Raw genomic sequence first — 27425 nt, 5'->3', positions numbered from 1 at the left:
GGACGCGCGCCGTGGGAAGCCTGACGATCCTCATGGCTGCGGGTTGCTCAGAGGCTTCACGGCCAAAGGCGGCCTCGGAAGGGCCGGGGGTGGGACCGGCCGGTGTCTTGCCTTGCCTAGAGCTGCCGACCTATGCGGCCGCTTGTGCGCTGGTGAGCAGCCGCTACTCCTGCCTCGTGGCGGGGCCGCACCGGAGACACATCGCATTGTCGCCGCGCTACCTTAACAGGAAACGCACCGGTATCCGAGAACAGCTGGATGCAGAACTCCTGCGTTATTCCGAGAGGTACCAGTGTCTTTGACTTTTCTTTCGCCGAGCGGACACCATAACATAACATTGCCTACCCGCCTTCCTTGGGAGCATGGGAGAGGGCAGCGGGTGGACATATTACTGGCGGAGAAAGGGCAAATGGGAAAGTTAGCCCCGGTCGCCACTAGTTTACCCCCGAGGCATTCTGGAGTTGCACTCCACCTGGAGAGGCCTGTGCCTCCCTGGTCAAGATCTAAACAGGGGTTCGTTTCATAGGCAAGAAAGAAGACGTTAAGGTGACGTGAATTTTGGCAGCGGAAGGGGTGAAGAAGCTACTCCACAATTGGGTTGTAGGGGTAAGAATAGACCCAGGGGTCTGGATACCGGTTAGACTCAGTTCTTTATGTTTTCTCATTTGACAATTAAAGTTTGGAATGCGGCACTTCAAAAGATTCTCTCACTATTTGGAAAACTATACAAGAAGCATTAGTATAGTCGTTTATTTGTAAACCTCCAGGTGTGGTTTTAGTTGTTTGTTTGGCCCTAGTATTTCCCCTGGGTTCTTTCCTCTTGTACCTTGGATCAGGGATGGGAGAAAAACTATTACTTTGTTTCTTTCTTAAGAGCCTGCTTATTGCTCTTGAAAATGAAAAAGCTCTCTTGTGCATTTAAAGTAAGCTATTAAAAAAAAAAGAAAGCTAGAAAACTCTCAGAATTAGAAGGGTCATGGGGAAGGAGCAGATACACCTTAATATTCTTCTAGACTCCTTGGCTCGAAAGCAAGGGTTCCAAAACTAGGGTGAGTGGATTTCCTATTGCCCTTCAGGAATTTAATGTAACCATGGAAATTGCAGGAGTTACCTGTGTCAGTTTTCTTGGGCAGAGTATCCATAGTTTTTACCGCCTTATCAAGGGATCCTGAACGCTACACACAGGTCTAGAATTTATAGCTCCCTTAAATACCAGCACACATTTATGTGTCTATTTTGTATTCTAGAGACTTGAAATAAAAACAAAGAAAAAACGCTGTTTCAAGGAGCTTTAAACTCTAGTGGAGGTATAAATGTAAGCCGGATAAATCCGCGGCCGTGTTAAAATTCGACAGAAACCTAAATTAAGTTACCATAAGAAGGAATGGTGAATTAGAGCTTAAAAACTTTGAGAGCAGCTTGGTAGGAGGGAGGATACCATTGAGATGATAGCATTCCAAGTAAAAAGAGTGACATAAACAAAAGGGTAGTAGTTGTGAAATAAAATACTTTGAGCAGATAATGAAGTCTATATAACTAAGATTTATACCTGGGGAAAGACACTGGGTGCAGTGGGCAATGGGTCAAAGACAGAGTGGAAGACAGTTCAGAGAGGGTGGCCATTTTGCTTTTCTCTTCCTGCCTTTGCCAGGTGTTTTTGGTTTTGTTCTTTGTTTAAGCAGAAAGCGGGGTTAGCACTTATTCCCCTCAACACCCTCCAGCTCTGAAATTTGGCACACTTTTGAGACAGTAGCGTCTGTGATAAAATCAGATTTGCATTTTTAAGAAATAGCACTTAGTAATATTGAAGGAACAGTGGGGTGCAGGAGGAGTGGCCATGTCCCAGGTCTCCTCTGAGTCCCTGGGATAGGCTACCAGGCCAGGGTCCTTGACTTCAGACAGGAAAGAATTCCAGAGCTACCCATAGTAAATGAAAGCAAGTTTATTTAGAGAGATACACACTCCATAGACAGTGTTGGCAGGTGGTCTTTGTAGGCAAGAGGCCTGGGGTGTGGGAGTGGTTAGTTTTTATGGGCTAGGTAACTTCTTAGGCTAAGGAATGAGAGGAATAGTCTATCTTGGAGAAGGGGTGGGGAGTACCAGGGATTGGGACACTACCTACTTTTTGGCCTTTGATGGTTGGCCACAGAACAGTCCAGGAATCTGTGAGTGTGTTGCTTAATATGCTGATGTCTTACAGAGTGTAATGAGGCTCAAGTTCTTCTGGAAATCCATCTGCTGACATACGGACCTAGTAGGTTCGAACCAGTTTTTGTCATGTCCTGTTCTTAATGGTTGTCATTTTAAGGGCTGTTTGTGCCCTGCCCGCTTCCTTTCTGTGTCAGTACCATTAGCTGATGGTTTAGGAAGGGTGAGACAATAAATATAGAGAACAGTGGAGAGATTGTTAAAATTGTCCAAGAGAAAAATGAGAGGAGTGATTTGAGAGAATTGAGGATATTCAAGGTGGTCATAAAATCTGGAAACATAGGCAAATGTTTGATCTGTAACCAATTAATGCTTCCACCTGACTGGATAGAGGAGTAGGAGCTATTACACCAGAAAGATGAGGAACTGAATGGATAATGACAATTTCTGTGACTGAATTGGACAGTGTGGCCCTGTAGCTCAGGTTGTACTTTTTTTTTTTTTTTGCTTTTTATGGCCACACCCATGGCGTATAGAGATTCCCAGGCCAGGGGTCTAATCGGAGCTACAGTTGCCAGCCTACACCACAGCTCAGAGCAACGCTGGATCCTTAACCCACTGAGCGAGGCTAGGGATCAATCTCGCAACCTCATGGTTCCTAGTCAGATTTCTTTCTGCTGCGCCACGAAGGGAACTCCCAGGTTGTACTTTGAACTCCCCATTACTTCTGGGGTGTACTAAAAACTCCAGTTTATTTGGTGCAAATCCGATATATATTGAACTATGCATTACTAATGAGGAACAAAACATGGAACATATCAAGACTTGGAATATTGATCCACCACTTACTATATATAGCTTATGTTTTTGGACTTTGGGACCTGTAGAATCAGGACTTGGCTTCTCTTTTGAGAAATGAGGAAAAGGGAAGAATTGAGAGTGACTCTCCTATTAGTGACTAAGTTATTTAAACAGCATTCTCCGTTTGACAGACTGTTCACCTTTTTTTTCCAGTGACAGAATTTTTTTTTTTTTTTAAACAAGTGGCTGCACCTGTGGCACATGGAAGTTCCTGAGCCAGGGGTCGAGCCACAGCCACTGTAGAAGCAATGCCGAGCAGTTATACTGTGAGCCACATGAAAAGTCTGAGAATTTTTTTTAAAGATAATACTATTTCAGTTTTGGAAAGTTTGCTTAGAGAAAGTAACTTGTAAGTTATATCTTTGAAAGGTCATTAGGAAGAAAAAAAATCATAATCCCTTTTTGTATATGACAACTCTTGAGTTATTTGAAGGTGGCAAATATACCACATAGTTCCAGAAAAGTCTTAAGTGTGCATTCTAAGGATCCCTTAAACTTGATTTAATTGTTCTGTAAATATCTCAAGTGAGGCTTCCACTCTGCTTAGTTAGAATAGTTTCCGAAAAAGAAAAAGAGGAAAAGATAAAATGTTGAGCTATCTGTTTTTGTCTGTCAAATGAATTTTATTAAGTTTTATGTTGTGAGTTGCTTTCCCAAAGATATGCTGGATTTACACAAATCCTTTTGGTCATGTTCCCTAGTCAGCAAATTAGAGATATTTTGCTACTTTATTGTCATTGAAAACACTCTTTACAGTACTGAAATGAAACTTAAAGATAATATAACCTCCTACACAATTGAAAAAATTCATATAGCTCTCTAATACAGTACAATAAATTGTCTCTCAGTGTGATAAGGCTCAAGCATGGCTACCTGAGAAGAATGGTTAGATGTATCCTGGCCCTTTTACATAGAATCATTGTGAATGTATCAGTTGCAAATGTAGATGGATGCAGGGGTTTTGAGTTGAAAACTCATATCACACTTATGGTCTCTGCAGTGTGAAATGCTCTTCTGAAATAATGAGTAATTCCCAGTCAAGTTCCACACAAAAATAGTCTATTCTTGGAGTTCCCGTAGTGGCGCAGTGGTTAACGAATCCAACTAGGAACCATGAGGTTGTGGGTTCGGTCCCTGCCCTTGCTCAGTGGGTTAACGATCCGGCGTTGCCCTGAGCTGTGGTGTAGGTTGCAGACGCGGCTCGGATCCCGAGTTGCTGTGGCTCTGGAGTAGGCCAGTGGCTACAGCTCCGATTCGACCCCTAGCCTGGGAACCTCCATATGCCGCGGAAGCGACCCAAAGAAATAGCAAAAAAAAAAAAAAAAAAAAAGACAAAAATACAGACACACACACAAAAAAATAGTCTATTCTTGAATTTCTACAGTAACTGTATTCCTGGAAAATTTAATTTATGTTGAAAGTGTGCAAAGCTGACTTTATATATATTTTAAGTTAGATACTATGATCCACTGCTTATAAACATTTATAAAGTAAGGTTTGTCCCCTCATTTAAATCATGTAGAGCTAGGGATGTGTTTTATTGTATAAGACTATTCTGTATGTGACTGCATGTTTTCCATCCCTGGCCTTTGCAGTGAATGTGAGGACTATAATTAGTCTCAAAAACTCCTAAATGCCCTCTAGGGTACAACTATATTCCCCCCACCTGAGACTTACTCTCAAATTGATGATTAGGGGAAACAAAGTCTTAATTCCATTTTTCTGTCTAATATGGTGGTTGCTTTTTCTTTCATCTTGATTTGTTTCTGTTTTCTGGGCCCCTAATATTATTGTAATGAGTTAATTGTTCCCACTTAGAAAAGCCTCATAATGGAAATTAGCGATTCAAAAAAGAGTTTTGTGGAGCAAGCTCTGAGTTTATGGTTTTCCTAGTTTGGTAATTAATACAGTTCCTTTCCAGCGGTTCTTGGCTGTTTTACTTAAACAGTCGCTACTTGGGATAAATTCTTTGTCTTTTTGTGTATGTGCGTGTGTGTATATTTTTTAGGGCTGTACCTGTGGCACTTGGAAGTTCCCAGGCTAGGGGTTGAATCGGAGCTGCAACTGCAGGCCGTAGCCACAGCAGCAGGGGATCTGAGCTGCATCTGGAACCTACACCATAGCTCATGGCTTGCTGACCTACTGAGCAAAGCCAGGGATCCAGCCGGCATCCTCCGGGAGACTAGTCAGTTTCAGTTTCGTTTACACTGTGCTGCAGTGGGAACTCCTGTCTTATTCTTACATGAGCCATTTGAGACCTTTGAGTTCAGCAAACATGTTTTCTGCTTTTAAGGGCCTTAGCATCCTATCTGTAGTCCAAACATGTAAACAGAGATGAGATATGTATGGAGTCTTACAGAAGTAGAGAAGGATGATTTCAGCCTTTACTGGGAGAATCAAGTTTCCTGCAACAGGTAATATCTTTGGCAGTGAAGCAGCCTCCTTAGTAGTTCTAATTCTTTAAGAACTTGGAAATATGGAGTTCTGTCATGGCACAGCAGAAACAAATCTCACTAGGAACCATGAGGTTGCGGGTTTGATCCCTGGCCTCGCTCAGTGGGTTACAGATCCAGCGTTTCCATGAGCTATGGATCTGGCATTGCTGTGGTGTAGGCCAGTGGCTGTGGCTCTGATTAGACCCCTTGCCTGGGAACCTCCATATGCCAAGGGTGTGGCCTTAAAAAGCAAGAAAAAAAAACAAAAAACAAAAAACACCTTGGAAATGACATTTGGATTAGTATTTGCCCCCTGATTCTGTCAACATATGAACCAATCTAAAGTTGTCAGAATCAGTTTTCAGGAAATATATGGTTGTATTCTTAACATTTCCTTGTTCTAGCAACAGTTGCATTTTGGGGATTTTTCTTCATTGAGTCATTGACTTTAATATTCAGAGACTTGAGCTTTAATTCTAATCTTGCATTATGCTATCTGCTGCAGAAAATTGCCTTGATTCAGTACTACTCACAGAAATATACAGGACATTTTTCTTGCCAAATGCCATTTTTTTCTCTCATTCTAGCAGAACTAAAATTCAAATGAGCAAATGGGAAAGAAGGGTCAACTTAACTGATCTTGCATAATTGGATGTTTTGTTTCTGGGTCCCTATCTTGAATAATTATTTTGAATTTAGCCATTATATTGGAACCCTTTGGTGAAATTGGATTACTGAAGTTGTCACAGACTAATCACACATACTGTTTTTGCCATGGTTGATTATATTAGGAGGTTGATTATATTTTGGTCTCAGAATATCTAATCAGTATGATAATGGCCTAGTTTAAGAAAGGATAAAAATATCTCTTTCTTCTTTTTTAAATACAGCCTTTTAGGTGTACCCATTGCCTATGATAACATCAAAGTAGTGGGTGAACTAGGAGATATTTATGATGATCAAGGACACATTCATCTTAACATTGAAGCAGATTTTGTTATTTTCTGCCCTGAACCAGGGCAAAAGCTTATGGTATGTATCTTTTTTTTTCTTTCCAGCTTTCTTTGTATATTTATTTAATTATAAACTTTGGAAAAATTTAATAGACTGTACACTTGGGATTCATGTGGATTGGTATTGTAGGTAACGGAAAATCATTTTAAAAAATAAAAATTACTTCCCATCTGTGCCATATAGGTAACTTTTTTTTAAACTTTTATTGAAATATAGTTGATTCACAATGTTGTGTTAATTTCTGGTATACAGTAAAGTGATGCAGCCATATGATTCTTTTCTATTATAGGATATTACAAGATATTGAATATCGTTCGATGAGCTATACAGTAGATCCTTGTTTATTTTATATATAATAGTTTGTACCTAATAATCCCAAACTTCCCTTTTGTCACTGTAAGTTCGTGTTTTTTATCTATGAGACTATGTTTTGTAAATAAGTTCACTTGAATCATTTTTTTAAAGATATGACCAATTCCATGTTTGTATTTCTCTGATTTAACTTCACTTAGTAAGATAATCTTTAGGTCCATCCATATTGCTGCATATGATATTTCATTCTTTTCATGGCTCAGTAATGTTCTCTTGTGTCTTTGTGTACATGTATGTGCGAATGTGTGTGTTGTTACGACATATATATGACATCTTTTTTATCCATTCATCTGTCAGTGGACATGTCTTGGCTGTTATAAATAATGCTACTGTGAACATAGGAGTGCATTATCTTTTTGAATTAAGATACTCATCTTTTCTGGATATGTGCCCAAGAGTGGAATTACTAGTTTATATTGCAATTCTATTTTTAGTTTTTTAAGGAGTTTTCATACAGTTTTCCATAGTGACTGCATCAATTTACATTCTTATCAACAGGATTCCCTTTTCTCCACACAGTGTCACTCATTTAATTGTTTGTACACCTCTTGGTGATGGTCATTTTGACCAGTATGAAGTGATACCTGATTGTAGTTTTGATTTGCATTTATCTAATAATTAGCAGTGTTGAGCATCTTTTCAATGTGCCTGTTGGCCATCTATATGTCTTCTTTGGAGAAATATCTTTTAGGTCTTCCGGGTTTTTTTTTTTGTTGTTTTTTTTTTTTGCTTTTTAGGGCCAAACCCATGGCATATTGGAAAATTCCAATCTAGGGGTTAAATTGGAGCTGTGGCCAGTGGCCTGTGCCACAGCCACATTAATGCCAGATCTGAGCCACATCTGCATCCTGCACCACAGCTCATAGCAATGCTGGATCCTTAACCCACTGAGTGAGGCCAAGGATTGAACCCATGTCCTCATGGTTACTAGTTGGGTTTGTTACCACTGAGCCACAATGGGAACTCCTCTTCTGGACATTTTTTGATTGGTTTGTTGTTTGTTTGTTTGTTTTATTATTGAGATACATAAGTTGTTTATATATTTATATATTTTGTCCCCTTGTCATTGGGAACATTTGCAAATATTTTCTCCCATTGCATAGATTGTCTTTTCATTTTGTTTACAATTTCCTTTGCTTTGCACAAGCTTTTAAGTTTGGTTAGGTTCCATTTGTTTTTTTTTTGTTTGTTTTTTAATTTCCGTTATTTTAGGAGACAGATGCAAAAAGACAGTTGCTGTGGTTTATGTCAAAGAGTGTTCTGCCTATGTTTTTCTATAAGAGTTTTATAGTATTCAGCTTTACCTTTAAGTCTTTAATCCATTTTGACTTCACTTTTGTGTGTGGCATTAGAGAATGTTCTCATTTCTTCTTTTACATGTACCTTTCCAGTTTTCCCAGCACCACTTACTGACAAGTCTGTCTTTTCTCCATTGTATCTTGCTTCCTTTGTCATAGATTAATTGGCCATATGTGTGTGGGTTTATTTCTGAGTTTTCTGTCCTGTTCCACTGATCTGTGTGTCTATTTTTGTGCCAGTACCATGATGTTTTGATGACCAGCTTGGTAGTATAGTCTGAAGTCAGGGAGCCTGATTGCTCCACCTCCGTTTTTCTTTTTCAGTATTGCTTTAGCTATCCAGAGTCTTCCATATTTCGATACAAACTTAAATATTTTTTTCCTAATTCTGCGAAAAAATGCCATTGGCAATTTGATAGAGGTTGCATTGAATCTGTAGATCAGCTGGGGAAGTATAGTCATTTTGACAGTACTGATTCTTCCAATCCAAGAACATGGTATATCTTTCCATCTATTAGTGTCATCTTTGATTTCTTTCATCAGCGCCTTACAGTTTTTGGATTATAGGTCTTTTACTTCCTTAGGTAGGTTTATTCCTAGGTATTATGATGCGATGGTAAGTGGGACTGTTGCCTTAATCTCTCTGTTTTTTTGTTTTCACAGTATAGAAATGCACCAGATTTCTGCGTATTAATTTTGTATTTGCAACTAGTAGTTTTCTGGTAGCATCCTTATGATTTTCTATGTATAGTAACATGTCACCTACAAACAGTGACAGTTTTACTTCCTTTTCCAAATTTCGATTACTTCTTTTTCTTCTCTGATTGCTGTGGTTAGGACTTCCAAAACTATGTTAAATAAAAGTGGTGAAAGTTAGCCTCTTTGTCTTGTTTCTGATGTTAGAGGAAAGGCTTTCAGCTTTTCACCATTGAGTATGATACTAACTGTGGGTTTCTCATATATGGCTTATTATTTTGAGATAGGTTCCCTTTATGCCCACTTTCTAACATAAATGGATGTTGAATTTTATCAAAAGCTTTTTCTGCATCAATGGAGATAATTATATGGTTTTTATTCTTCAATTTGTTAATGTAGTGTATCACACCGATTGATTTATGGATATTGAAAAATCCTTGCATCCCTGAAGGAAATCACAGTTGATCATGATGTATGATCCTTTTAAGGCATTGTTGGATTTGGTTTGCTTGTATTTTGTTGAGGGTTTTTACATCTTTGTTCACAATGATATTGGCTTATAATTTTCTTTTTTTGTGATATCTTTCTCTGGTTTTGGTGTTAGGGTGATGGTGGATTCATAGAATGAGTTTGGGAGTATTCCTTCCTCTGTAGATTTTTGGAATGGTTTCAGAAGAATAGGTGTTAACTCTTCTCTAAGTGTTTGATAGAATTCCCCTGTGAAGGTATCTGGTCCTATACTTTTGTTTCTTGGGAGGTTTTTAAATCACAGATTCAATTTCAGTACTCATGCTTTCTATTTATTCCTGGTTCAGTTTTGGGACATGGACGTTTTCTAAGAATTTGTCCGTTTCTCCTAGGTTAACCATTTTATTGGTACATAGTTGTCGGTTTTTTAAAATCTGTTATTCTTTGTTCAAGAGTTAGTTCCAAAATACCATATTGCATTTAGTTGTCATGTCTTCTAAGTCTTTGTCAGTTCATCAGTCTTTTTTTGGTTATCTTGACCTTGAAATATATGAAGAATACAGGTCAGGTGGAATGTCCTTCAGTTTCATTTTGTTTGATGCTTTTTCTCATGAACAGATTGAGGTTGTACATTTTGGCAAGAATAGCAGAAGTGGTGTCACCTTCTCAGTGTACCATGTGAGGGGGCACTAGATGTTGATATTTCTTGCTGCTGGTAACATTAACCTAGATCACTTGGTTAAGGGGATGTCTGCCAGGTTTTGTCTTTGTAATTAATGATATCTTGGGGGTAATACTTTGAGACTATGCAAATGCCCTCTTATGCCCCAGACTTTTAGCTGCTAATTTTAGCATACATTGGTAGATTTTGTTTATGGCAGTTATTATTGTGTTCCACTGATGATTACTCTATTTGCTTTATCTCTTCTATATTTTCTATTGCTATTAGGGCTGTCTCTTCTTTTTCATTTATGTATTCAATTTTTATAAACCTATGAATTTTTCCTTTATGCCATGGTTATAATCCGATACTTTTTTTTTTTTTTTTTTTTTTTTTTAGTCAAATTGTTCCATTTTTGATGATTAGGAACTTTTTGGCTTAGCTCCTGTACCCTTTTGACATGTACCCATCTAGTTCTGAGTACTTCCTACTTTGTGGCACAAGATGCCTTTCTTTACTTAAAAGGAGAGGCTTTCAGATGCTTTGAAAATGTAGCCCATGTAAGACTCATATCTTTTTAAGTGCTAAAACCAAGAGAATATCATCCTCAAGACTTTGACCAGGAAAAGTTAATGCTGATGGATGTCTTTGCTTCACATTGTACCAAGCACTTAACTGTTTTTAAACTAAAATAGTCATATGAAAGAATCTGAATTTTCCTATATTCCCCACTTTACATAAGGGTGATGGTTTAAGTACCTCATTGTCCCATCATTGAAATAATTCCTGAACTGCATTCTCATCCCTGACTTAGAGTATAACAGCACCCAGTGTGCGGTGATGTGTATTGTGATATATGAAATGAATGAGGAGGATATTATGCACTCGATATTACTCACCAGTACTCATTAGTTCTGCTCGATCTGGGACTGTGGGGCCAAGCCAAAAAAATTGCTGTTTCCAGAAATCTGTTAGGTGGATTTGGTGGCTCTGTTATGTGTTTTAAGAGGATTAGAAAAACACACCCAGTTTGTAGAACACTGACTTCAGTGTAATTTGCCTGTAGTCTCTACCTTGTTTTGGAACAGAAATCAGCAAACTGTGGCCTGTGGCCCGAACATGGTCAATAGCCTGTTTTTTTGTTTTTTTTTTTTGTTTGTTTTTGTTTTTTTTAATGGTATATAAGCTATTTGCTGCATTCTCAAATGGCTGGATTTCATAGTTATATGAGTCCCTACATAACACCCTCATTTTGTTCCCTGGGTCCTCAAAGCCCATTCTGCACTATCCAGTCTTTTAAGAAAATCTCTCCTAACTTGTTTTCCACAAGTCATTCATCCTTACTTTGCACATGGCTGTTCCCTCTGCCTAAAACACTTTTCTACAGTTTGCCCACTTGACTGATAACCTACTTGTCCTTTAAATCTCAATGCTAAGATTCCCTCTTCTGCAGTCTTTTCCTGACCTACCTGTCAGATACCTGTCTTTTGACTATTACAAATAGTATTACAGAACACCTTTTTTGTGATTCAGGAGCCAGTTGTATGCATCTCTTTCCAGTTACTTATTCAGTGATACCATACTGGCACCTTGAAATTGATTATGGTAGAAGTATTTATACCATGGAAATCGACAAAATCCACAAACCAGTGATTTGATTGTCTCTTTTCCCTACCCTCCAGAGAGCAGGACATTTGACTGTACCTAGCACAACACCGCTTATAACAAAGGTTTTCTTTACTTTGGGTTTTATTATTGTTCTTTTTATTCATCTTTGTGTCCTATAGTGCCTTCTGTGTACTAGGCAAAGCTTGCTCTCTGACCTAATGAGAAACTGAGTGAATGTTGTATACATGAAAAAAGAAAAAAAAAACCAAAAACTTCAGTAGTCATGTCTAGATCCAAGGAATAAGTTAACTTAGGAGCCTGGAATTAATCTAATCAGAGATGTTTGCTTAAAGTGACCATATTTTAGATCCTCAGTAAAAAATGAAGAATAACAAAAGTGAGTAAATAAATAGAGATTGAATAATATAATTTTTCATCTGAAGGCATTTCTAAAAAGTATAAATTCCTTAATGCTGGTAGCATTCTGGAATAAGACTTCATTGGTCCCAGCCTCTTGCTGCTACAGTCGAAGCCAACCATTGGTTTAGATTTGTGCCAAGGGGACCTCCATCTCCCATGTCTACATTTTCTCCATTCTTATATTGATCTCCTCCACCTAATCTCTCCTTCCATTCTTTAATTTAGGTAATAGGTTTGGGGGGAGGGCTGTTGGAGAGAGTCTGTAGTGATACGAACACTGGGAAACTAGATGCATTTCTTCCCTACAACTCTTGGTAGAAACTGGAAAATGAGTGGAGAAAAGGAAGTAAAGGAAGTATGTCTTTGTCACAGTTGAACTTGCAGGACTGTATGTAAACCTAAATTTACATTCTGGGACATATTAACTCAAAAATCTCACTTTTGTGGCCAGTATGATTTGACCAATAAGGACTTGGTACAAAAATAACACACACATACCAGGATGCCTCTAAATTAATCAGGGGCGCTAGGTCCCTTAAGTTTTATCTAAAAGGCTTCTTATCAAGAAAAAAATCAATGTCTATCAAAGGACAAAATGATTCACTACATATCCTAGTCAACTGTTTTCTGGGATTTCTGGTATCCAGGTAACTCTTAAGTTCTCAGATTATGTATGCTCAGTTCTCTAATTTTTTATTTCTGTTTCTCTCAAATAGAACTAAGAAAACATTTCATGAGTGTTACATAGTACATGTATTTTAAAGTAGACAAAGTAGGGCACATAATTTCATGCCTGGAGTCAGAACAGTCCCAATTATCTTTGGTCACAGAGGAGAACCCAAAGGGGAGAGGCTGTTTTTACATAGCCTCTTTCTTCCAAAGGCAGTGGAAGAACTGAAACTGGAAATCAGTCTAAACTCAAGTCTAAATCTTCCAAAAACGTTTCTGTTTTTTGTTTTGTTTTCATTTTATGGCTGTACCAAGGAGTAGGGAGTATAATCCACGTATTTGAGTGGGAATATCTATTACTCAGAATTTTTCTGCATGGGAAATTTGTCTCTTCTCTTTCATTTATTTAGTCACTTCTAGCACTATACACTCACAGATTTATTTTATGACCAGTGCAGTGTTATTTTGGTGCTCAAGTTGTGCCAGCTTTGGCCATTGGGAGCTCGCTTAGTTGGCTCCCATGTCTCTTGGATATACTTTATTACCCCCCCATCCAACACTATTGTGTCTTATCTTGTTTCCATTGTTTTCTTACACTACAAGATCCTTGGCAGTACAAGCTCATCTTGTATATTCCCTGATTCAGTCCTAGAATCAGCCATAGTTTGGGATTTAAATATCAAAATCAATCTTTAGTCAAGAATTCAATGATCTGTGGCCATCTTTTTTTTTTTTTTAATTGAAATATGGTTAGTTTCAGTGTTATGTTGCAAGTGCAAAGTGATTTGGTATACACACAGACACACACACACATATATATATATATATACACACATGTATGTATTTTTCAGATTCTTTTGCCTTATAGGTTATTACAAGATAGTATAGCTCAGTATTAGTTTATCTATTTTAAATAGTATATATCCATTAATTCTTTTTCTTTTTTAACTGTTTAGGACCTTGGGATTTTTTTTCATTGGCATATAGTTGACTTACAGTGCCGTTTTAAGTTTCAGGTGTTCATCAAAGTGAATCGTTTATACATATATTCATTCTTTTTTCCATATATGTTATTACAAACTATTGAGTAGATTTCCCTGTACCATATAGTAGGTTCTTGGTAATCATCTCTTTTATGCAGTAGTGTGTATATGTTATTCTCACCTCCTAATTTCTCCCTCCCCTCAATGGTTCCACCTATGGTAACCATATGATTGGTTTTGAAATCTGTGACATTCTGTTTTATAAGTAATTTCTTTTGTATCATTTTTGTTAGATTCCACATATAAGTGATATGATATTTGTCTTTCTCTGACTTATTTCACTTAGTATGAATCTTTAGGTCCCCCCATGTTGGTGCAATTGGAATTATTTCTTTTTTATGGCTGAATAATATTGCTTTGTATATATGTACCACATCTTTTTTATCCATTCATCTACGGAGGGACATTTAGGTTCCTTCTTGCCTATTGTAAATAGTGCTGCTGGGGAGTTCCCATCGTGGCACAGTGGTTAACGAATCCAACTAGGAACCATGAGGTTGTGGGTTCGGTCCCTGGCCTTGCTCAGTGGGTTAAGGATCCGGCGTTGCCGTGAGCTGTGGTGTAGGTTGCAGACGCGGCTCGGATCCCGAGTTGCTGTGGCTCTGGCGTAGGCCGGCGGCTACAGCTCCGATTCAACCCCTAGCCTGGGAACCTCCATATGCTGTGGGAGTGGCCCAAAGAAATAGCAAAAAGACAAAAAATAAATAAATAAATAAATGAATTAATTAATTTAAAAAAATAGTGCTGCTATGAACATTAGGGTGCATATTGGTTTTCTCCAGATATATGCCCAGAAGTGGGATTGCTGTATCATATGTTATTTCTATATTTAGTTTTTAAAGGAACCTCCATACTGTCCTCCATAGTGGTTGCAAAAATTTACATCCCCACCAACAGTGTGGGAAGGTTCCCTTTTCTCCACACCCTCTCCAGCATTTATTATTTGTCGGCTTTTTGATGATGGCCATTCTGACTGGTGTGAGGTGATACTTCATTGTAGTTTGATTTGCATTTCTCTGATAATTAGTGATATTGAACATCTTTTCATTTGCTTTTTGGCTGTCTATATGTCTTCTTTAGGAAAATGTTTATTTAGATCTTCTGACCATTTTTTGATTTTTTTGTTTTTTTTGATATAAAGCTCTGTGAGATATTTCTGTATTTTGGAGATTAATCCCCGATTGCTTCATATGAAAATATTTTCTCCCATTCTGTGGTTTCCTTTGCTATGCAAAAACTTTTTAGTTTAATTAGATTCTTTTGGTTTATTTTTGGTTTTATTTTCCTTATTCTAGGAAATAGGTCAAACAGGATATTGCTATGATTTATATCAAAGAGTGTTCTGCCTTTGTTTTCCTCTAGGAGTTTTATAGTATCTGGTCTTAAGTATAGGCCCTTAATCCACTGTCAGTTTATTTTTGTATAGTGTTAGAGATTGTTCTAATTTCATTGTTGTATATGTAGCTGTCCAGTTTCCCCTGTACCACTTATTGATTGATCTATCTTTCCTCCATTGTATGTTCTTGCCTCCTTTGTCATAGAGTAGTTGATTAGGTGCCTGGGTTTATTTCTGGGCTTTCTATCCTGTTCCACTGATCTATGCATGTTTTTTGTGCCAGTTTTTTTTTTTTTTTGTTTTGCTCTTTTAGGGCCATAGCCATGGCATATGGAAACTCCTAGGATAAGGGTCAAATCAGAGCTGTAGCTTCTGGCCTACACCACAGAAACAGCAATGCCAGATCCAAGCCATGTCTGGGACCTACACCACAGCTTATGGCAATGCCAAGTCCTTTAACCCACTAGTGAGGCCTGGGATCAAACCCGCATCCTTATGGATACTATTTGTGTTTGTTACCACTGAGCCACAATGGGAACTCCCAGTACCATACTATCTTGATTACTGTAGCTTTGTAGTATAGACTGAAGTCTGGGAGCCTGATTCCTCCAGCAACTTTTTTCTTTTTCAGTATTTATTTGGCTCTTTAAGGTCTTTATTGTTTGCAGAAAATTTTAAAATATTTTGTTCTAGTTCTGTGAAGAACATCATTGGAAACCTGATAGGAATTACATTGAATCTATAGATTGACTTGGATAGTATAGTCATTTTGATAATATTGATCCTTCCAGTCCAAGACCGTGGTATATATCTTTCCATCTCTTTGTGTCATTTGATTTCTTTAATCAGTGTCTTATGATTTTCAGAGTACCAGTCTTTTGTCTCTTTAAATAGGTTTATCCCTAAGTATTTTATTCTTTTTGATGTAATAGCAAATGGAATTGTTTGACTAATTTCTCTTTCTGTTCTTTTACTATTAGTGTATATAAATGCAATAGATTTCTGTAGATTAATTATGTGTCCTACAATTTTACCACATTCATTGATGAGCTCTTATACTTTTTTGGCAGCATGTTTAGGATTTTCCAAATATAGTATGTTTTTGTTTGTTTTGCTTTTTAGGGCTGCACTTGCAGCACATGGAAGTTACCAGGCTAGGGGTCAAATCAGAGCCACATCTGCCAGCCACAGCAATACCAGATCTAAGCCGTGTCTGGGAACCCACATGTATCATATCATGTTATCTGCAAACAGTGATAGTTTTACTTCATTTCCAACTTGGATTCCTTTTATTTATTTTTCTTCTCTGATTGCTGTGGCTAGGACTTCCACAACTGTTTAATGACTAACAGTGGTGAAAGTGGACATCTGTGTCTTGTTCCTGATCTTAGAAATGCTTTTGGCTTTTCAGCATTGAGAATGATGCTAGCTGTGGGTTTGTAATATATGGCCTTTATTATGTTGAGATAGCTTCCCTCTATGCCCACTTTCTGGAGAGATTTTTTTTCAAAATTGAGTGAATTTTGTCAAAAGCTTTTTCTACATCGAGATAACTATGTTTTTCATTGTTTGTTAATGTGATTAGTGTGTCACATTGATTTGCAGATATTAAAGAATCTTTGCATCCCTTGAGTAAATCCTACTTGGTCATGGTGTAAGATCCTTTTAATATATTGTTGGATACAGTTTGCTCATGTTTTGTTGAGGATTTTTGCGTCCATGTTCATCTGTGATATTAGCCTATAATTTTCTTTTTTGGTGCTTGTCTGATTTTCTTTGGTATGAGAATGATGGTGGCCTCAGAATGAACTTGGAATGTTTCCTCCTCTGCAGGTTTTTGGAAGAGTTTCAGAAGGATAGGTGTTAACTCTCTTTGGTAGAATTTGCCATCTGCTCCTGGACTTGTTTTTAGGAAGTTTTGAAATAAGTTTCAATTTTAGTACTTGTGATTGGTTCATATTTTACTTCTTGGTTCCGTTTTGTAAAGTTATACTTTGTAAGAATTTGTCCATTTTTTCCAGGTTGTCCATTTTATTGGCATATAGTGCCTATAGTAGTTTCTTCTTTTGCTTCTGTAGTGTCAATTGTAACTTCTTTTTCATTTATTTTATAGATAGGAGTGCTCTCCCTTTTTTTCTTGATGCGTCTGGCTAAAGGTTTATCAATTTTGTTCATCTTTTCAAAGAACCAGCTTTGTTTCATTGATCTTTTTATTTTTTGGGGTTTTTAATGTTCTTTCTCTAGTTGCATTAGGTGTAAGGTTATGATATTTACTTAAGATTTTTCTTTTTTCTGTTCCTCAGCAGTCTTAAGTTCTAAACTCTGTCCTGCCAAAACACACTGTCTACAAGAGACCCACTTAGAATAGGGACAAATGCAGACTGAAAGTGAGGGAATGGAAGAAGATACTGCCTGTCCCATCCAATATATTTGTATACCACCAAAAAGATCTTAAGGGGTACAAAAGAAAAAAATTATTTACTTTTAACTTCTCAATTACATACAAATATAGCTTGTTTATAAAGGATTCAAACAGTATAGCAGTATATAAAATAGGAATGGCAAATCCAAATGGTTGTGGGACCAGGTAATGAAAATGAAGGATAGGGGTCTTGGCACCCATACTGTTCTATGGGAATGAAGGTACTGTGGGGCCCAGTTTTTTTATGAGGTGAATATGCAGAAATTGATGTGAGATCTGCTAAAATGTATCCCTTTAAAAGGCAGCCTAACTTGGCCTTCTCCCACCAGCAGCAGTTCTGTGTATGTTCTCATATATATATAAATTTTTTTTTCTTTAAAGAAATGTTTATTGGAAAGTTCCTGTCGTGGCTCAGCAGAAACAAATCTGACTAGTATCCATGAGGACACAGGTTCAATCCCTAGCCTTGCTCAGTGGGTTAAGGATCTGTTGTTGCTGTGAGCTGTGGTATAGGTTAGACTCAGCTGGGATCTGGCAGCAGCTATAGCTGCAATTCGACCCCAAGCTTGGGAACTTCCTTATGCTGTGGGTGCAACCCTAAAAAAAAAAAAAAAAGACCAAAAAAAACCACAATATTTATTGGAATTGATTAATCCAAAAGGACTGTTAAACTAATGAACTGTTAGTAAAAATATAGGTCATATTTCACTATGCCAAAATTCTAAGGCCCTTCTAATTTAAAAATATTTTTCAGCATCATTTTAAACTTACAGAAATATTACCCTTGCCCTCTCAACTGGGTCCTACAATCATCCTTCTTATTATTAAAATTGGCAGTAGATTTGTACTTAAAAATTGCCAATTGTCATTTGCTTTGTGTAAATTATCATAAATGTAAACATGTTCATGGAAGTAACAGTCAAACTGTACAGTGAAATGAAAAGTTAAATTACCCCTTTTACTCTGTCCACCTAAAGTAAGATCCAGTGCTCAAATGCATTTGACTACTTTTTCAAAATTTTTATTTAATATTTAGATATAAATTACATACCATAATATTGTATGAAATTTAATTTGCATACAGTAAAAATGCACAGATCATGATGTACAGTTCAGGAAATTTTGATAAGTGCATATACCTTTTTGTCTCCTTATTAACCCTCATGCCATTTTCTGGTCAGTCTCAACAACGAGATAAAAATCACCATTCTGGTTTCATTACCATAAATTATTTCATTTGTTCTATAATTCCATAGTAGTGGAATTTTCATTACATACTCTCTGGCCTCCTTTGCTCAATGTGTTTTTGAATTCCATCCATGCTATTATTATGTATATTGGTACTTTTTGCCTTTAAATTGTTCATAGTATTCAAATTATATGAATATGTCACAGTTTAATTATCCTTCTTCATCACTGGACACATGGGTTGTTTCTAGTCTGGAACAAAGCTGTTTTAAACGTATTTGTCCATTTGTCCATTTCTTCTAACTAGAAATTAGAAGTGGTATTTATTGCTAGGTCTACAGGCTAAATGTGTGTTTAAGTTTATGGAAAACTACTGGTAGGCTAATTTCCCCTTCAACATTTCCAGTTGTTCTGCATCCCTGCCATTGTTCGGTTTTGTCAGTCTTTCGATTTTGCTGATGCACCTGTGGTAGTGTTGCGTTATTGTTTTTATTTTTATTTCCTTCATGAGCTCTTTTTCATTGTTTTGTTAGGAAGGACCTGTTCAATTACTTTGCCACCTTTTAATTGGGTTTTTACATTGTTACTAAGCTGTAGTAGTTCTTTATAGTTTTAATGCAAATTCTTTTCAGATAACTGTACTGTGAATATTTTTGACAATCTTACGGTATCTTTGATAAACAGAAGTTTTTATTTTTGATGCAGTCCAATTTATCGTATTATACTTTAATGGTAATTGCTTTCTAGATGCTAAGAAACTTGGTTACCCCTTTGTTGTGAATATATTGTTCTCTAAGATCCTAGAATTTTTACAGCTTTAGCTTTTCTGTTCAGGTCTGTGATCAGTCTTAGTTTTTTGTGTGTAGTGTGAGGAAACACTTCAAATCCATTTTCTTGTCCATGTTCGGTGTTCTACACCCATATGCTGAAAAGACTTTCCTTTCCACATTTGAGTATTTTTTAAATAAACTTTAATCTGTTATAACAGTTTTAGACTTAGAGAAAAATTGAGTGGAAAGTAGAGTGTTTTCATATACCTCATGTCACTCTCCTCCTCCCCCAAACACAATCATACTGTTTCTATTATTGACATATATACGAATGTTGTACATTTGTTACAATTATTGAGCCAATATTGATACATTATTATCAAATTCTGTAGTTTACAGTAGAGTTCACTGTTTGTATTGTATGTTCTATGGGCTTTGACAAAATTTAAAATGGCAAGTATCCGTTACACTATCCTATAGAATAATTGGTTACTGCTCAAAAAATCCTCTCTGCCCTATTTATTGATCCCTCCCTCCCTTGGAAACCATGGTAACTACTGATAGTTTTTTACTTTCTCCATAGTTTTACCTTTTCCAGAATATCATATAGTGGAATCACACAGTATATAACTGTTTCAGATTGGTTTCTTTCGCTTAGCAATATGTTTCAAGTTCCTTCATGTATTTTCATGGCTTGATCTCTTAATTTCTTTCCATTGCTGAGTAGTACTCCATTGTATAGATGAACCACAGGTTGTCCAGGTCATCCATCCAGAAGGTACTCCTGACTCCTGATAATTACAAAGAAGCTTTATTCAGTCACATGTGGAAGGAGTTGCTAATATTATAACACATTGTGTACATACTATTTATTTTTCTTTAAGTCAGAGTATGTGATTTTTAAAGAAATATTTCAGGTTTTCTTTCATATACCTTATGTATTGATTGTTACGGGAAGAATGGAAAACTAAGTTTCTTGGAAACTTAAAATCATAAAGGAGTTCCCGTCATGGCATAATGAAACAAATCCAAACTAGTAACCATGAGGATGAGGGTTCAATCCCTGGCTTCATTCACTGGGTTGGGGATCCAGTGTTGCCGTGAGCTATGCTGTAGGTTGCAGACGTGGCTCAGATCCTGTGTGGCTGTGGCGAAGGCTGGCACCTGTACCTCCAATTCAACCCCTACCCTTGGGACATGCTATAAGTGCAGCCCTAAAAAGCCAAAAAAAAAAAAAAAGAAAAAAAAATTCAAGAACATGTTAAAGCTTCTAATGTTGGGATTTAGTCAAAATAACCATGCTCAAGATTTACATATAAAGGGTAAGTTGTCTTCTAATAGATCTGCTTATATATCATGCTAAATTTAATCACTAAGGAATTATTTTTCAAATTTTTTTTTTCTTTTAGCCACAAGTGTGGCATATAAAAGTTCCCGGGCCAGGGATTGAATCTGAGTGGCAGCTGTGGCAAGATCAGATCCTTAATCCACTGTGCTGGGCTGGGGACTGAACCAGCCAAGCCAGAGAGACAAGCCAGATTATTAACCCACTGCTCCACAGCAGGAACTCCAGAGAATTCTCTTAATTGTTGAAAAATATGGGAAAATAATGTGGATGCTATTACAAAAAACATATGCTTCCTTCCTTGAGATCTTTTCACATGTAGGTCATAGCAGAGTATTTTCTGCTTGGTTTCAATTTGGTTATAGAATAATCTTCTCAGGGAATCTTGCAGTGGCTGCTTAGTTTGATTTTTTTAGGGGGTTCTAGGGCAAGTTAGTTGTCTGTCCAGTTAGGCAACTGTTACACATTTCTTATTTATTAAATTTTGAGCTTTCTAAAAACTACAGTGTTCTTAAAGCAGTGTTGTAATATATAACATGTGATAAGTTTTAGTGAGATGAACTTTTTCTATGTTATACTGTTATTTTGGTATTTTCTCTTTGAAGATCTTTTAGAAGCTTGTAAAGTTTGATTTACCTTTTAACTGTGACTCTCTTTTTGATGGAATACTTCTTTTCCCTCCTCCTCAGGGTACAATTAATAAAGTGTCTTCCAGCCATATTGGCTGTTTAGTACATGGGTGCTTCAATGCCTCCATTCCTAAACCCGAGCAGATGCCAGCTGAGCAGTGGCAGACTCTGGAGATAAATGTGGGTGATGAACTAGAATTTGAAGTATTTCGCTTAGACTCAGACGCTGCTGGAGTATTCTGCATTCGTGGGAAAGTAAATGTTTCTAGGTCAGTTCTTAACCACATTATTTTCATCATGTTTCTATTCAATTACGAATTTAGGAAATATCAATCTTTTAAGAGACTTATTTTTAAATTAGAATATTCATACTTTCAAACCATAAAGTCAGTGTAAATAGGAATCAAAAGTGCCATGAGACAGTGCATTAAATATTCTGAAGCTCTACAACCCTAGCTAAATGGTCTATATTTTAATAACTCAATTTTTCTGAGTATTATCTAGTTTGATGTTAATTTTTTAAAAAGTTGACCCCTGAGCTTGAAACTACTCGAAGTGTAGTGATATTACTGCATGACAACTAGCCTACTTTTATTTTTGCACTGTTGAAACGAAAGTAACATTTATTTATTACCATTATTCAGGTAGAGCATTTGATATAAGAATCTCAAACCAGAAATATATAGTAAGAATTATTCTGATTTTAGCCTGGTTTCATGAGAGCCAAGCTTAATAGCAGGGGGGAAGAAACCATTGGGAATACTTTTTGTGTTAGCACCTTTTCTAGAGTCTGCCTTGATAGGTAACAAGAGTATGGGTTGAAGTTTCTAGAATAGCTGTCCAGTAGAACTGTGATGCTGTAAATGTACTGTATTTGTGCAGTGTAGTAGCTTCACTTGGGCAACTGAAATGTGACTAGTGCAGCTGAGGAACTGAATTTTTAAAATTATCTCATTGAAATTACTTAAATTTAAATAGTTTTATTTGGCAAATGCTACTGTAGAGGACTGTAGTTTTATAGAAAGAGGGCTACTTCATTGATACTTGTTTCTATTTTAGTGAAATAAAATAATTCACAATTTGGAGTAATACTGATACAGCATAGGTTAAGAAAAACAAACTATTATTTGAAACAAGGGTTAAGATACTAGATGAGGAGCTCCATTGCTTTGATGGATGCCAGACTGTATTTTTTCCTTATCAAATGTCAGTGGTTTGGCTAGTAAGTATAAAAAGTAAGTATAAAAAGTAAATGTAAGTGGTTTGATTTGGTGATGTTTATTTAGTATTCATTGTTTTCTGAACCAAACTAAAATTTAGAAGCCACCTTTGACAAAAATTTTATGTCAGTTTTGTGCATTAAACAGTCAGAAAAATACTTGGGAGACAAAAATTGTAACGTTTCAGTGTGCTGAGGGGTACTAGGATTGACTATTTGTGTCACACTCAGGTTATCTTGTACTATTGTCATTATTTAGAAAAAATTTTAGCATGTTCAACTATTACTGATTTTATTTAATGTTCTTGTATTTTTGCGTAATATTCTCTAAATTTTTTAAATTGTTAATTTATAGTTTACAAACCAAATGCCCTGCTATTCCTGAAGTAACAGAAACTGCCACCGAAGAAGCGGCTGTTGAGAAACCTCCAAAGAAGAAAAAGAAAAAGAAGAAAGACCCAGAGCCATGTGAAGCAGAAGATGGTACCACAGAGCTAACAGATTTTGTTGATGTTACCATTAAGGAAGAGACAGATAGCCAGATTAATAACATTGTAAACGGTCTCTTGGAGAAAGAGCCAAAGAAGAAAAAGAAAAAGAAGAAAAAGCACCAAGAAGATCAGGACCAGGACCCTGTTTTTCAAGGCAGTGACTCCAGTGGTTACCAAAGTGACCATAAAAAGAAAAAGAAAAAAAGAAAGGAGGCAGAATTTACACCACTTTCGGAACACGCACCTAAAAAGAAAAGGGAAAAGTAACTTTCTTTAGTGATCTCTTAAGTAAGATTTGATTTTTAAAAGATTGGTATACACACTATAGATGACTAAATGTTTTGAATTATAAGAAATGTTTTATATTCCAGTATTTTGCAAAACAGGAAACATCGGATTAGGAGTTGAGTTTTTGGTGCTAAAATGACAAGACCGATTACTAATTTGGGAAATAACTGTTATTAAAGTGCCATTTATTGTATACAGAATAGAATGGTAAGAGCTGCTTTCACTCTCATTCTTCTAAGCATATACATTCTAAAAATGATTTCTACAGTCTAAAAGACTAGTAAAAGGACTTTATAATACAGTGTTAATATAAAGAATGAGTTCTGAGGTTGAGTTTTTGGTGGTTTTCTTTTTAAATAGGTTTCATGATAGTACATGCCATGTTATTTTGATTTGTTTACATTTCATCATGTCTACTATAATAATACTGTTGTTTAACTTGGAATGGTTTGCCAAAGCAATTTCTGAAGTTTCCAGAGCCCTTAAGGACCTGGCCACTACTGACTGTGTGATAGGAAACAGTATTCACTCTTCTTCCCTTTGAGGTGCATGGGATGATTTTTTTTTTCTCTTAGTCTAAGAGGCTTGTTCACTTGTGCCTCCCCCATTCTGCTTTTGTTTTGTGTTGGAGGAAGGAAAGTCTTAATAAGATAGAATAAATGTGATTCTGACCAGTGGGGTATTTCCCAAGTTACTTTTTAATAATTGAGTTAAGCTGCTAGAAACTGTTGTGAAGAGAAAACAGCTGTTCACTGTGAAAATGTGGAACTATTGGAAAACATGAGTAATGAATTGACAGGCTGGTTCAGGCTGATAATCAATGCAAGGTCATATTCATCCATTTAACTGGTATTTGATCATCTACTAGTGTAAGCACAGTCTACTAAGGTCCTGGAATAGCATGTTTCCCTTATGGAATGTCATAGGAGAAACAGATGCACATATACAATAGAAGAAAATACAGAAATGTAGTAGTTATGGCAAGTGCCATAAAGAAAAAGATTGTCTACTCACTGTTAGTCTCTCACAGCTGCTTTTGTTGCCATTTATCTGGTATCTGACATAGTTCTGGTCTTAACATCATTTAGTTTTTGTTAATGTATAAATTCTACTAGTGGTATATCTTGATCCAAATCTGTAATGATAGAATACAGAATTTGGAGAGTGGCAGTCATTCACAGTGTTTGTCAATTATCAGAAGTGCCAGACAATGGAAATGTGCAGGCTAGTATCGTTCCTTATTAAGTTTCATGTGGGAATTCAGCCCTTGAAATGGGGCTAGTCCAAATTGAAAAGTGGTATTAGTATAAAATACACATCAGGTTTTGAAGCTGTACGAAGAATGTAAAATAGTTCAGTTTTGTATACTGGTGACATTACAATATTTTTAGAATAGTAGGGTAAATAAAATGTTGAAATTGTTTTCAGGTTTTGTTTTTTAAGATTAAAAATGGCATGTGAGGCTCACATTGCCTTTCTTTTGGACTGCACTGGTTTAAAGGAAGGATGAGTTGAAAAAGGTTTAAAATAAGCTATACTGGAGTTCCCGTCGTGGCGCAGTGGTTAACAAATCCAACTAGGAACCATGAGGTTGCGGGTTCGATCCCTGCCCTTGCTCAGTGGGTTAACGATCCGGCGTTGCTGTGAGCTGTGGTGTAGGTTGCAGACGCGGCTCGGATCCCGAGTTGCTATGGCTCTGGCATAGGTCGGTGGCTACAGCTCCAATTCAACCCCTAGCCTGGGAACCTCCATATGCCGCGGGAGCAGCCCAAGAAATAGCAACTATAACAACAACAACAACAACAACAAAAAAATAAAATAAAATAAGCTATACTATATTGTGGGTTTACTATAGTGCCATACCCAGAAAATGTTTTATAAATGCTTCCTTAAAAATTTAAAATTTGAATCCATAATTATAATCATGTCTGACTTAACATGAAAAATTAACTTCTAGTAAGATAATTCTCAGTCTCTCCCAATAAATACCAAGGAAGCTGCCAAATTAATATACTAATTAATGTAATAAAAATACATTGTGACAGCAAAATAAGCAAATTCCCACGTTTTGTATTTTTGCTTTAATTGGCTCATCTTTCAATATGGTGTATTTCAAAATAATTTATATCTAGAGAGAAAAGCATGCTGAACTTCAAACTAGATTTAGTCATGTTTTTTACAATAGCAGTAGCTCTGAAAAGGCAGGTCTGGTCATCTGCATTGCTTAGAATACAGTGACTGTTTTTATCAGATCCAGAAACCTCCAGAAATATCTTCCATGTATTCTTCAAAACATTTCTCACAAGCTCTGCCAATCGACATTTTTCCTTTTCTCAGAATTTGCTAACCCTTACTCTAATCCATTTCCTAGTAATCGTTAATCACTGGAAATAGATGTTTGAAAGGTTTTCTGTTTTCAAAGCAGTTACAGTTTTGTCTCTGAGGTACACAACAAAGTGTAACTCACTAAGTATGAAAGATATGAGCCAAGTGTGGAAACAGTTATGAGTAATGTCACTTTTGCAGGTTGAGGCAGATGGTGATGCTTAAACTGGTTTGCTGGATGTGCAGTAGCATTTTGACCCATGGAGAAGGGAAGGAGGTAGGGCATTCCAGGGAAAGAGCCTAACAGATAGGCTGAAGAAGAAAGGAGTACCAATGCTTATATCAAACAAAATACATTTTAAAACATTAAGGCTATTAGAAGAGACAATTAAGGATATTAACTAATGACCAAGGACAATCCAAGGAAAAGATACAAAAAGTGTAAAATATGGACACCCAACACAGGAGCATCTCAATATGTAAGGGAAATGTTAACAAATATAAAAAGAGAAATTGGCAGAAATGTAATAGTTTTGGAGACTTTAACACCACATTTACATCCATGGAAAGAACATCCAGACATAAAGTCAGTAAGGAAACAGGCCCAAAATGATTCATTAGACCAAAGGGAATGAACTGATATTAGTAGTACATACAGTCTGAAAGCAGCAGAACACATTCTTTTCAAGTGCACACAGAACATTTTCCAGGAAATCACATCCCAGGCCACAACAAAAAAAGCATCAGTAAATTCATTAAAATTGAAATTTTATGAAGCATCTTTTCCAATCACAATATGAAAATAGAAATCAACTACTACAAAAACCACATATTAAACAAAATTGCTACTAAACCACCAAAGGATTACTATGGTACTCAAATAGGACATTTAAAAACATCCAGACAATTGAAAACAGAAACATGATCATCCAAAACCAATGGGATGCAGCAAAAGAGGGAAGTTTATAGTGATACAGTCTTATTTTAGAAACGAGAAAAATCTCAATGTTACACCTAAAGCAACTAGAGAAAAAACAAAACCCAAAATTAGCAGAAGGAAGAAATCAAAGATCAGAGCAGAAATAAGTGAAATTGTAGTTCCTGCTGTGGCACAGTGGGTTAAGGATCCAACTGTGGCAGCTTGGGTCACTGTGTAGGCATGGGTTAGCTGCCCTGCCCAACAAAGTGGGTTAAAGGATCTGGCAATACTGCACCTGTGGTGTAGGTTGTAGCTGCAGCTTGGATTCAATCCCTGGCCTGAGAACTTCCACATGTTGCAGCTGTGGCCTTAAGGAAAAAAAAAAAAAAAAAAAAAAGGGTAATAAGCTTAAACAATGCAAAAGATCAATGACACTTAAAGTTGGTTTTTTTGAAAGATAAAATTAGTAAACTTTTAGCCAGACTCATCAATTAAAAAATGGAGAGGGCCAAATAGAAATGAAAAAGGAGATATCACAACCAACACCACAGACATACCAATAGGACCATAAGATAAGCAACTACATGCAAATAAAATGGACAACCTAGAAGAAATGGACAAATTCTTAGAAAGGTACATACAACCTTCCAAGACAGAAGCAGGAAGAAATAGAAAACATGAACAGACCATTTGTAAGTACTGAAATTGAATCTGATTAAAAAACAACAAACAAACCAAGACAAGATGACTTCACAGGCAAATTGTAATAAACATTTAGAGAAGAGTTACCACCTCTCCTT

At 36.6% G+C, this 27425-nt stretch overlaps 1 protein-coding gene and 2 long non-coding RNA genes across 5 annotated transcripts in view; 1 reads left to right on the top strand and 2 right to left on the bottom strand.

Annotated features, from left to right (window-relative positions):
• On the bottom strand, positions 1–4347 carry LOC146400032 (uncharacterized). The gene is made up of 2 exons (XR_014816810.1): positions 3248–4347; positions 1–2766 (listed from the first exon to the last, which is right to left on the bottom strand). It is a non-coding gene; the product is annotated as an uncharacterized LOC146400032 (long non-coding RNA).
• Positions 1–25431, top strand: POLR1F (RNA polymerase I subunit F). Of its 2 annotated transcripts, XM_084974266.1 has the most exons (5): positions 12–286; positions 5303–5423; positions 6335–6476; positions 21444–21652; positions 22958–24804. In XM_084974266.1, exons 2-5 carry the CDS (start codon positions 5344–5346, stop codon positions 23358–23360), a joined length of 834 nt encoding a protein of 277 aa, XP_084830392.1. In that variant the 5' UTR covers positions 12–286; positions 5303–5343; the 3' UTR covers positions 23361–24804.
• LOC102161480 (uncharacterized) overlaps positions 18451–27425 on the bottom strand; it is a 33587-nt gene continuing 24612 nt past the window's right edge. The window contains exons 2-4 of one of the 2 annotated variants that reach the window (XR_014816809.1): positions 24396–24516; positions 21391–21622; positions 18451–20200 (exon numbers count right to left, since the gene is read on the bottom strand). This is a non-coding gene — a long non-coding RNA (uncharacterized LOC102161480). The remainder of the gene's footprint in view (positions 20201–21390; positions 21623–24395; positions 24517–27425) is intronic. The other variant, XR_002335850.2, reaches the window with a different exon arrangement.

This window comes from Sus scrofa, chromosome 9 (genome assembly GCF_054392235.1).
Source record: "Sus scrofa isolate SSC_HxYL_T2T_F1_AM1 chromosome 9, Sscrofa_HxYL_maternal_Yorkshire_Landrace_v2.0, whole genome shotgun sequence".
NCBI lineage: Eukaryota > Metazoa > Chordata > Mammalia > Artiodactyla > Suidae > Sus > Sus scrofa.
This window is presented reverse-complemented; position numbering and strand designations above follow the sequence as displayed.

Excerpts from the sequence above, each read along its gene's own strand:
- POLR1F (XM_084974266.1), top strand. The coding sequence starts at position 5,344 with ATGAGATATGTATGGAGTCTTACAGAAGTAGAGAAGGATGATTTCAGC. Across the intron at positions 5,424-6,334 it reads AATCAAGTTTCCTGCAACAG|CCTTTTAGGTGTACCCATTG; the intron begins GTAATATCTTTG and ends TTTTAAATACAG. Across the intron at positions 6,477-21,443 it reads AACCAGGGCAAAAGCTTATG|GGTACAATTAATAAAGTGTC; the intron begins GTATGTATCTTT and ends CCTCCTCCTCAG.